The following is an 11911-nucleotide window of genomic DNA, read 5'->3' as shown; positions in this document are numbered from 1 at the left end:
GCTCGCTGACAGCATCCGGGCTGGCCCAAGGTCTCCTTCGAAAGCCTAGCTGCCTTCCCTGCCTCGCTGCCTTGTTCCAGCCCAGGGTGGGAATAACAGAGGGCACCCGGCTGCGGAGGATGGGAGGATTTTCCTGTGGGACAGCTGTTTTGACTTCCTTGCCAGAGATGAGTTGCTGACTCAGTTTAATACCTACTATCTTCAAAGTTTGCTTCACCACAACTCTAAGCTGGTACTTGCTGCCAGTGTTTATAATATCCGTAGGCTCCAAATCCGGTAAAGTTGCTCTCTTAAGCTTTCTCATGGATCCGCTCGGTAGCACTATTGCTTGGGAAAACGGAGTTTGGATCTGTTGTAACTTTCTCTTTTTCTTGTCGATGAAGTACGGGCTTGACTGGCGAGAAGACAACACCCTGTATAAGCCCAAGCCTCCCCCAGTTTGGAGGACATGGCATCGGGCATCGGATCTCCATCACCGTGCTCAGGCGGCAGTGATGATGATGAAATGGAGATCCTACTGAACAATGCTATCCCCCAACATCCAGGTATGGGGAGCCTGCATGGCATGCATGTGAAATATGGGGTTAGTGCTCATCTCGAGCTGAATACGTGAAATACATGATGGGCTGGAGAATGCCTTTTTCTTTTTCACTATCAGTCACGTGCATGTTTTTGATTTTAATATCCAAGACCTAGGGTTACTTCAAAGCATGGGGCTCGTGGCTTTTTGTCAGGTGAAGCTGACTCTGTTCCAAGCTGTTGCAGGTTGTCAGGGCCTGTGCTTCGAGGAGGTATAAGGGGTGAAGGCAGAGCATCCAGCTCTGACAGGGTACCAAAATGCCTGCAAGTTTCATATTTTGTGAATGGGGAGGAGGGAGGGGGGTAGTATGTGAAAGGGCAGGGGGCCCGGTTTTCTTTCATCTGGGAACTTGGACCATCTGACGTCCACAGCGAACTGCCCTGGGCTGTTGTGTGACCCGCTTTCCTTCATCACCACACCCAATTATTGAGGTTTCTTGTGGTTCTTACCCTGTGCTGCTTGCTCACCTTTGCTTTTCTTGTAGTTTTTGTACCTTGCCTTTTCCCTAGCGTTTGCATAATTGACATGAAATTGAGTTAGAGCCCTGGGTACTCTTCCCTTTTGGGTTTTTTGTTGTTGCTGCTGTTGTTGATGACTTGCTTTGTGGGTCTACATCTGGATTCCCTGCTTCCTTGTGAAAAGGAATAATGCATATCCTGATATGCTAGATTGTAAGACAAGTTTGAGTTTTCCCGCTAACTCATGCTGTAGCGTTGTAGTGTCATGTAAGAGAAATGTTGCAACTGGAAAGGGAGAATGGCATGGGCTTTCTTTTTTTTGTTTGGCATTTTTTCTTAAGCTTTGACTCTAGGGTTTTCTGAAACCTCTGAAATCTTAGGCAGGAGAAGACTGTCAGTAAACCTTGTAAGGAAAATATTGGTGAAGAAAAACTATTAAAATCCCTGCAAACTAGAGAACTTGAGGTAATATATTGGAAAGGATGGGACACTAAAGGCTCTAAATCAGAACTTAAGGGAGAAGAACAGGTGGGATCCCTGAAGGCCCTGGTGTTGCAGGGCTGTGGGAATGAAGATAGAGCCATCAGCTGGGAATATGGCAGAGGCCAGGTGTGAGACCCCAGGTTCCGAGAGCTCAAGCACTGCCGTTCCACCCCTGGCTGCGGTAGCCTCTCTGACCTGTGGCTTCCTCCATCCTGCCCGGCTCCTGTGGCCAGGAGGCCATTTTCCCTTGGAGGGCGAAGGAGTGACTCTGGCTGTGTGCGGTGGGCGGGGCAGTGGGGGAGGGCCGGTGGCCTGCCTGCTCCTGCAGCCTGCCACAAAGGGAAGGGCTCTCCGGCTGCCCTTCCTTTTTCCCTTGGACGAGGTGCAGGTAGGAAAGGGGGGTATGCAGGTGGGAGCATGCGGTGGTGGGGAGCTGGCATGTGTTCCTCTGGCCAGGCAGTGGACTCGCTAGCCGTTGGTGCAGAGGGAAGGCGTTGGGGGGAAGGTTCTGTCAAGTCTAGGTCGGAATGAAGTTGCAACTTCCTATAGAGGACAACTAGTGACTTCCTGGTCTGTGTTTTGTGTGTGGCTATACAACACTCTATACTGTTGAAGAGGTTAGATAGTTGTGGATAGATGGAAAAAAATGTCCTAATCAGGTTCTTAAATCTATTGGTTGTTTCATCTCTTTTTAGATGTGGCCATCTAATCTGTGCTCTTTCCTCTTCTTGTTGGGTTATAGCAAACTTCTGGTCCTGAAGATCTGAATGCAACTCTGCTTGCAGAAGGGATATTGTAGAAACAGGTGGTGTTGCAGGGAGGGAGGAAACCATGTGCACTGGTAACTTGTGATATGATTTTCTAGTATCTGTTGTGAACAGTAACATTAAGCAGTAAACAATTCTGTGGTTGTAAGTACGTAGCAAGAAGTAGGCAAGTTGAGCGATTTGTGTGAGAAGTGGGCAACACTTCAGTGCACAGATGGAGTTTGAATGGGATGTGTTGCCTCTTCCCCTCCAGAGCCTGAAGAAGAGCCAGAAGAAGAGCTTCTGTCAGAGGCTGAGACCCCCAAAATCAAGAAGAAGAAGAAGCCCAAGAAACTAAAGGAACCCAAAGTACCCAAGCTCAGCAAACGTCAGAAAAAAGAGGTAAGGAAAAGGATGCCTAAGGTTGTGCTCTAAAATCGAGATACGGGGTGAGGGTGCTTACTGTTGTTGGTGGCTTGTGGCAGCAATCCTTTGCATGAACCCTTCTGGGTTCTTACAAGCTTGGGGAGAGTGTGGTGTTTAGTGCTTATCCAGGGTATTTTCTCACAGCTGCCTGATCTTCTCTCTTCCTCCCTCCCTCCCCAGCTGGGGGACAGCTCTGGTGAGGGGAATGAGTTTGTGGAGGAAGAGGAGGAGGTTCTGCGTTCTGACAGTGAGGGCAGTGACTACACTCCTGGTAAGAAGAAAAAGAAGAAATTAGGGCCCAAGAAGGAAAAGAAAAACAAAGCCAAGCGCAAGGAGGAGGAGGAAGAGGAGGAAGACGATGATGACTCAAAGGTGAGAAGCTACCCTGCTGACTGACTGCTTGCTCCTCATTCCCATGTATCTGATGTTGGGGATCATTGTGCTCTCCATTTGTGATGGCACATAGAGCTGGGGCTGTTAGGTTTCCTCTTCCTCCACTAGTCCTGCTTGACTTTACCATTTTTCCACGTTATATTCCTTCCCCTCTTCTGTCTTAAACACACTTTGAATGTCTATTGCATCCAAAGACTTTTCCCACCTCCACTGATGTTGTATTGATGCTGCATCCTATGGCAGTGATAAGTGGACAGGGGAGAAAAAAAAAATCTGGTCCTGACCCATTGGGTCATCTGTAGAAGTGTGGAAGTTCTGCTCTTTTCCTAGAGCAGAATTAAAGCTTTTTCCTCAGAGTTGCTGTGATTCTCTTTGCTCAGGAGCCAAAGTCATCTGCTCAGCTCCTGGAAGACTGGGGGATGGAGGATATTGATCATATCTTCACAGAGGAGGATTACCGCACTCTCACCAACTACAAAGCTTTCAGCCAGTTCGTCAGGTAAACTACAAGCCTGCACTGGGAAGGACTCTGAAGAGATGGGACAAGGACTAGGTTCCTTATTTTTAGAAATTTCAAGGCACATTAGAGACACTAGTGTCCTACCTGGAATAAAAACTGAAGCAACGGTAAATTAATCAATCCATATCTTTTCTTTTCAGTGATCGAGATGATGTAAGTCCTCTCTCCCAGTCCCCTTTCTTTCCTCATGTGCTAAGTTCCATTTCACTTTTCAAGCCCCTGAGCATTTGCATCATCCACAGAGATGGATTCATTGGCTGTTGAGATCAGAGATGAGAAAAGAGTGTAGTTTAGGATAGACGTGCTGATGGGGGTGGCGGCAGGGAGGAATAATGATCTGGATTTCAGGGTGGTTTGGTAACTCTTCCTTCCTTAACTGTACGCAGGCCACTTATTGCAGCCAAGAACCCTAAAATAGCAGTGTCGAAGATGATGATGGTACTGGGAGCCAAATGGAGGGAGTTCAGCACAAACAACCCCTTCAAAGGAAGTTCAGGTGCATCTGTGGCAGCTGCTGCAGCTGCAGCAGTTGCAGTAGTGGAGAGCATGGTGACAAATGTGGATGCTGTCCTGCCGCAACCTCCTGTAGATGTGCCACTCAGGAAAGCCAAGACAAAGGAGGGCAAAGGTGAGATGAAGTACCTGGCAGGATGGTAGAGGGCAAGTGGTGTCACGGCAGCAGTCCTTCTGACCTGCACACTCTCTTGTTCCCAGGACCCAATGCTCGGCGGAAGCCAAAGGCCAGTCCTCGTATTCCTGATATCAAGAAACCCAAAACAAAGAAGGTGGCACCCTTGAAGATCAAACTGGGAGGATTTGGTTCCAAGCGTAAAAGATCATCAGTAAGTGATGCTCCTTCCCTGACCTTCTGAGAAGGAAGTGATGTGCCCAAAATGCGGGGATGCCTGTCTGATTGCCCCCCCAGCATGTGTGCTTGAGTAGCATAGCTTTTTTTCTTACCTACCTCAGAGTGAAGATGATGATCTAGATGTGGAGTCAGACTTCGATGATGCCAGCATCAACAGCTACTCTGTTTCAGATGGATCCACAAGCCGTAGTAGCCGCAGTCGCAAAAAACTCAAAGCTGGGAAAAAGAAAAAGAAAGGTATTGATGCTTGCTGTCAGTTGGGAGGGAGAAGCACAGCTAAGCATGTAGAAACTAGAGGAATGTCAGGGCAGAATTTGGATATTTAACAGCACACTCGAAGGAGAATTGTTCGTGAAAGAAGAAACTGATAGTATTTTTAATAAGGAGGAGCTTCTTTCTCACCTTGGTAGAGGAACAGACACAGTGCTGAATTTCCTGGCCTGAGCTACACCTTTAATTTCACGAGTGGAAGGAGGCCCAAAGGCGCTTTTTTTATTCCCATTCTGGCTCTTGCTCCTGCCCTGTTTACTTACCTAGGTAGAGTAAGAGTGTTGGATTCCAGATCTCTGTATGACTATATAGGCTGTTGGGAGAATACCCTCCTTGCTGTAGGAAACTTGTGCCTGTGGCTTGTACTGCTGTAACTCCTCATCACCCTCTGTAGGTGAGGAGGACTCCACAGTGGCTGTGGATGGCTATGAGACTGATCACCAGGACTATTGTGAGGTGTGCCAGCAAGGAGGAGAGATTATACTCTGTGATACCTGCCCTCGTGCTTACCACATGGTTTGCCTGGACCCAGACATGGAGAAAGCCCCAGAGGGCAAATGGAGCTGCCCACACTGTGTGAGTACTGGATTCCCCCAAACTGTGCAAGAGATTATGGAGGGGGGTGTCAGTTGACTTGGGGCTGCTCTTCTGTGGTAATAAAATAGTCACAGATGTGTGGCTGAGGTTTTTTGATTTACCTCCCCTATAGGAAAAAGAGGGCATTCAGTGGGAAGCAAAGGAGGATAACTCTGAAGGTGAGGAAATCCTGGAGGATGTTGTGGGGGATGCTGAGGAAGAGGATGACCACCATATGGAATTCTGTAGAGTCTGCAAAGACGGAGGAGAGTTGCTGTGCTGTGATGCCTGTCCTTCATCCTATCACATCCACTGTCTGAATCCCCCATTGCCAGAGATTCCCAATGGAGAGTGGCTGTGTCCTCGCTGCACTGTGAGTTTGCTAGTACCATTCTCCTATTGCTACAGGAGGTGATTGATCTAATGATTGATCTAATCCCTTTGGATCTTCATATTTTCCCAGAAATGCTTAGTTCTCTGAAGACTCTCTTTTCTAACACATGTCACAAAACATCAAGGCGTAGTTTTTTGTAGCTGAATTGTTTGTTGTTGTTTGGCTGCTTCCTCCAGACAGCAGGAAGGACAGGGTTACAGCCATTGAGTCCCATAAAGCTTGCTCATGTGCAGAGTAGTTGGATGGATTTGGATCCAGGATGCCGAGGCTCAATTTTCTTGGATCCTGTATGTGTGTAGAAGCAGGAAAATGAGTACAGATTCAGTGCTTAAAAAAATGTTTGATGCTGAACCAAATAGTTTTTTGTACTGCAAGCTCTGTAATGCCAAACCCTTTCTTAGCTAGGTGATTGAAAGGTCACAGCTTCTTGAAATGAAGTGTTATAAATGGTGTTAGGTGATTTCATTAGATGGTAAGGACTTTTAAGATGATGAACGAAAGTGCTGCTTCAGGACATATCCTTATGCTTTCTGATAGTTCTACGGTAAAATATTTTCTGTTCAAACTTCCAATGGAGTTGTGGTTGGATAGCCTACAGGCCTAGTCAAACCTGTAAGTTTCTGTAGTTCATGTAGAATTTTGAACTGATGTGGTCTCTAGCTCAAACTGAGACAGCGACTTCAGTTTGGGGTTTGTCAGTCCTAGGAAAAAAGTCAAACCAGAGAAGGCTCAAAGAAATGCTGGGGATAAGATGAAACTTCCAAGTCCAAGAAGCAAATTCCATGTGCATAGTAAAGCTAAAAGTAAGGAAATGTGACGATGTATATTTCTGTTCCCCAGTGCTCATATATTAGAGTACATACATTCTTGATGTACAAGGGCTACTCCAAAAGTAATGCCTCCTATTTTATTTTATTATGTTGGCCCACAACGTTAGAGGTAGGTGGTGGTGGTATGGCAGTAGGGGTTGAACCTTCCCACCAATGTTCAGTTAAATTTTGTTGCTGTGTGGCAGACAGCAGCAGAGGGGCAGTCTGACGAAATGGAGTCTGACAAGAAAGTGTGTATGAAGCAAAGGTGCATAACTGAATCTTCCATGAGGAAAAAACTGCACCCTTTGGCATTCACTGGTACTTGCTGAACATTTACGGAGACCAAACAGTGGATGTCAGCACAGCGAGGCGATGGGTAGCATGTTCCTGCAGTGGCGACAGCGATGGTGGATCCTCTCCCCTGGTGCAGATTTTTTGAACGAGCGCGGCAGACAGGCTCTTGTTTGTCACTGGTGAAAACGCACAGCCATTGGGGGTGACTGTTGAAAAATAGTGTTTTGTAGCTGAGGATTTGCTCTGTCAAACAGTGTTATTGTGCTCTTTGTATCTGTTGTAGTTTCCATGGAAATAGGAGGAGGCATTACTTTCAGAGTGATCTACATAACAAGCTCTATTTAACTTTTCAGTGCCCAGCTTTGAAAGGAAAGGTGCAAAAGATCTTGATCTGGAAATGGGGTCAGCCCCCGGTTGGTCCTCCCCCACCACGTCCACCTGATGCAGACCCTAATGCTCCTCCCCCTAAGCCCCTGGAGGGTCGGCCTGAAAGGCAGTTCTTTGTCAAATGGCAGGGCATGTCCTACTGGCACTGCTCTTGGGTGTCAGAATTGCAGGTGAGTGGAGGACTCTGTGTCATAAGGGTGGATAACTGGGGAATATATTTTTAGATAGTTGCAGGGAAAAGGAAAACACCTACTAACTGCTTCTGACCCAACTCCAGCTGGAGCTGCACTGCCAGGTCATGTTTCGTAACTACCAACGCAAAAATGATATGGATGAGCCACCTTCAGGGGACTTTGGAGGGGAAGAAGAGAAAAGCCGAAAGAGAAAAAACAAGGACCCCAAATATGCTGAGATGGAGGAGCGCTTCTATCGATATGGGATCAAGCCTGAGTGGATGATGATCCATAGGATCCTTAATCATAGGTAGGGGAGGTAGCAAAGAGGATTTTCAACAAAGACGTTAAACAGGGCTAAGGGAGAGGTGACGAGCTACGCTGCAATATGACTGGGGGAAGTGGTGGGAGTTCTTTGGTATGACAAACATTGTTCTTCTGTTGCTTCATGAAGGGATCCTTTTCTTCTGTTTGAGTGGATTGGCTGCATACTGTCATTGCACAGTGCTTAGGACCTTCTGGTTTCTTCTGCAGTGTGGATAAGAAGGGGAATGTTCACTATTTGATTAAATGGAGGGACCTACCCTATGACCAGGCATCCTGGGAAAGTGAAGATGTGGATATCCAAGACTATGACCTCTACAAGCAAGCCTACTGGAATCACAGGTAAGAGACTTGTCTATGGATTGTTTATTTTCCTCAGGAGAAAATATAGGAGTATGTTAGCCCCTGGCATCGGCTGGATTTGGAAGAGACCTTTAATATCATTAAGTCTACCTGTTAACCCAGTGCTGCCAAGACACCACTGAATCTTGTCCCTCAGCACCACATGTCTTTTAAATACCTCCAGAGATGGTGACTCCAGCAATTTCCTGAGCAGCCTGTTCCAATGCTTGACAGCCCCTTTGGTGAAGAAATTTTTCCTAATAGCCAACTTAAACTGTCCTTGGTGCAGCTTGAGGCTGTTTCCTTCTGTCCTGTCACTTCTTATGTGGGAGAACAGACTGATCCCCACTTCCCTACAGCCTCCTTTCAGGTAGTCATAGAGAGTGATTAAGTCTTCTCTGAGCCTTCTTTTCTCCAAGCTATGCAAAGCCCAGTCTCCTCAGCTGCTCATCATAGGACTTGTGCTCTAGACCCTTCACCAGCTTTGTTACTGTTCTTTGGACATACTCCAGCACCTCAGTGTCCTTGTAGCGAGGGACCCAAAACCAAACACAGTATTTGAGGTGCAGCCTCACCAGTGCTGAGTACAGGGGGTCAATCCCTGCCCTGCTCCTGCTGGCCACACTATTTCTGATACAGCCAGGATGTCATTGGCCTTCTTGGCCCCCTGGGCACACTGCTGGCTCATGTTCAATCGGCTGTCGACCAGCATCCCCAGGGCCTTTTCCACTGGGCAGTTTTCTAGCCACTCTTCCCCAAGCCTGTAACGCTGCAGGGGGTTGTTGTGGCCCAAGTGCAGGACCTGGTACTTGACCTTGTTGAGCAGCATACCACTGGCCATACCATCAATGGGCTGCATCAGTCTGACCTGTCCAGATCCTCTGTAGAGCCTCCCTACATTCAAGCAGTTCAACACTCCTGCCCAACTTGGTATTGCCCACAAACTTACTGCGGGTGCAGTAATTGATCCCCTCATCCAGATCACTGATAAAGACATTGAAGAGAACAGGCCCCAGTCCTGAGCCCTGGGGAACACCACTGGCGACTGGCTGCCAAGTGGGTTTAACTCTGTTGACCATTACCCTTTGGGCTTGGCCCTCCAGACTTTTTTTTATCCAGTGAAGCAAATGCCCATCTAAGCCATGAGCCAAGAAGCACCTTCTTGTTGCTGATTCCTTATTCCTTTGGGCAGGGCCCTTGTGGCTCTCCATTTCAGGAAGGTTCCAGCTGTTTTCTTTTGAATGTATTAGAGTTGAGTAATCATCATCCTATTCTTAGCAATGGATTTTCCTCCATCTGTTAAAAGCCATTAAACTTGCATGTTCTTGGGACTGTCTTTGCACAGGGAGCTGATGAGAGGTGAAGAGGGCAGGCCTGGTAAGAAGTTAAAGAAAGTGAAGATGCGGAAACTGGAAAGGCCCCCTGAGACTCCCACAGTAGACGTAAGTTAACTGTTTATTGCTTAGGAGCCATCTGTTAAAACTGCTTATTTTGGGGAGGGAGTGTGAAGTCTCATCTGTTCTGTGGTTGACTGGGAAGGGCATCTTGGTAGCTGTTTGGCTAATGTAAAGAATCCCAACTCTTTCTTCTTCCCACTGTAGCCAACGGTGAAATATGACCGGCAGCCGGAGTACCTCGATGTAACAGGGGGGACCTTGCATCCCTATCAACTGGAAGGACTGAACTGGCTGCGCTTCTCTTGGGCCCAGGGCACAGATACGATCTTGGCTGATGAAATGGGTCTGGGAAAAACTGTGCAGACAGCTGTGTTCTTATATTCTTTGTATAAAGAGGTGAGATCTGGGAGATCACTACCCAGGGAGATTCTTCCTGTGTTTGTGTTTGCATTCATCTAATGCTCTTACTGATTCTTCATAGGGCCACTCAAAGGGTCCCTTCTTGGTGAGTGCCCCGCTGTCCACAATCATCAACTGGGAACGAGAATTTGAGATGTGGGCCCCAGATATGTATGTAGTGACCTATGTTGGGGACAAAGACAGTCGGGCCATCATCCGTGAGAATGAGTTCACTTTTGAGGATAATGCCATACGTGGAGGCAAAAAAGCATCCAGAATGAAGGTACAGAACTGCTGTAACAACAGCCTCTGCTGAAAGTGGAGGTGCATTGGACTGGCTCGCAGCAGCTGAGGTTATCTCTGGGATCTGATATCTGTTATCTCTGGGAACTGATTATACTTGTAGTTTCCAAAGGGAAATAACTACAAATTGATGATTGGTGGGCATTTAGACTCCTGCTCTAGACTGCTTAAGCCTACTAGTCTGAACTAATTGACTGGAAAAAGAGAGTTGACGAAGGTAATACTGACTGTAGGCAAGTCTCTCTGTATCATCTTAACCTAAGAAATCGTGTTCTGTGTCCAGCCAGGAAGAGCCTGATCGGAGTGGTTAGGTTTTATAGAATGTCAGTCTTCCTAGTAAAAGCAAGTTGAGAGCTAAAGCTTTTCCAGTGGCAGAGATAGATAGGATTTCTTTGCTTCTCTTGAAATTGAACTGCATTAAGTACTAACAATAATTCAGAGCTCCACAATAAACTATTTATGTTCTGCAGCCTTAGCTTTTTGATGAGCTACTCTTCTCCAAATCTCATTTCTCTAACATGGCTCTACTTGCTGCTTGTTTGTTAAACTTCTCTGTTAAAATATTTGGCAACAGTCCAGAATTAGCAGGTACCAGAGGGGTTGGGAGACTTCCATGTGCTGAGAGTAATGGGGGGTTGAAAGGATAGAACAGTTTGAGTAGCGTTTTGCATCTTGTGACAGGAAACTGTAGGTGTGAAAAGTGTTTGATGTGCTGTTTGACAGGGTTCATCAGAATAACTTGATGGAGAAACCCTGCATCTACTTTGTCCTGGGGCATTCCCCTATCCCATTGCCATGTGCGTCCTTTTCCTTTGCAGAAGGAGGCTGCTGTCAAGTTCCACGTGCTTCTCACCTCCTACGAACTGATCACAATCGATATGGCCATACTAGGCTCTATTGACTGGGCCTGTCTCATTGTGGATGAAGCTCACAGACTGAAGAACAACCAGTCTAAGGTACAGAGAAGCATAGGTGGTTTATAGGCTTGGCACGTGTTGCAGGGGGGAATGGGCAGAGAATGTTCAGACGATTAGATGGCTGCCCCTGCGCGCATAAGTTTGCCAAGTCTTAGTCACTTGTTCAGTAGTAAATTTGATGCATTATTAAAAAATCAACAGCCTTCATTTGGAGATTGATTATCACTGGCAACAACTTCACTTTTATACGTACCGCTGGTTAAAACAGCTTTCTCTCTGGCTAAATAGGCAGTTGGTGTACTCTGGAAGATAGAAGAACCTGGATGTCACTGGTGGCTCTCAAACGCAAACTAGCTTCTCTGAAAGTAGATCACATATCTGCACCAGCTCTATTCTGGAAAGATTTACCATACTAAGCATAAAATGAGCTGCATGAACACAGCTATCCTGCTTCCAGAGTAGGCTTGCTCTCTGCACTCATCCAGCTTTGTAGCAGAACTTATTAGATGTTTTAGAAATAGGAGAGGTGGGCAGAGGTGTTCAAAAATGTGTGGTTAGATGATGGAAGCCATGTAGCTGCTTTATATGAGGCTGCATCTTAGCTAAGCTTCAGTTCAGTATACTCGACTGTACTTTTAGTGCAGCCTCTCCCTAAGCCCATGTGCCTTAATTCTGGTATTGGCATGTCTGTCTTCAGCTGGGTTCTAGTGCTTAGTACACTAAAAACAATTGTTATTGGAAATCTGGTTTTATAGGTTCTTGAAGACTGTATAAGACAGAATTGCCTCTTGATTTCCTTTTTTTTGTTTTTTAAACGGCTTTCATAGAATCACAGAATCATCTGGTTGG

At 46.6% G+C, this 11911-nt stretch overlaps 1 protein-coding gene across 1 annotated transcript; it reads left to right on the top strand.

The window, feature by feature from the left end:
* Nucleotides 1-382: 382 nt before the first annotated feature.
* On the top strand, nucleotides 383-11101 carry LOC104488750 (chromodomain-helicase-DNA-binding protein 4; the record flags this gene model as incomplete). Its single annotated transcript, XM_010145294.1, has 16 exons — nucleotides 383-545; nucleotides 2542-2669; nucleotides 2874-3065; nucleotides 3467-3585; nucleotides 3993-4234; nucleotides 4321-4448; nucleotides 4576-4711; nucleotides 5139-5320; nucleotides 5454-5693; nucleotides 7174-7377; nucleotides 7485-7690; nucleotides 7915-8046; nucleotides 9392-9488; nucleotides 9648-9839; nucleotides 9925-10125; nucleotides 10964-11101. Coding segments are annotated over exons 1-16 (2634 nt in total), but the record flags the coding sequence as incomplete, so codon positions are not given.
* Nucleotides 11102-11911: the final 810 nt, after the last annotated feature.

Source organism: Buceros rhinoceros, unplaced genomic scaffold, assembly GCF_000710305.1.
Source record: "Buceros rhinoceros silvestris isolate BGI_N320 unplaced genomic scaffold, ASM71030v1 scaffold5531, whole genome shotgun sequence".
Classification (NCBI taxonomy): domain Eukaryota; kingdom Metazoa; phylum Chordata; class Aves; order Bucerotiformes; family Bucerotidae; genus Buceros; species Buceros rhinoceros.
This window is presented reverse-complemented; position numbering and strand designations above follow the sequence as displayed.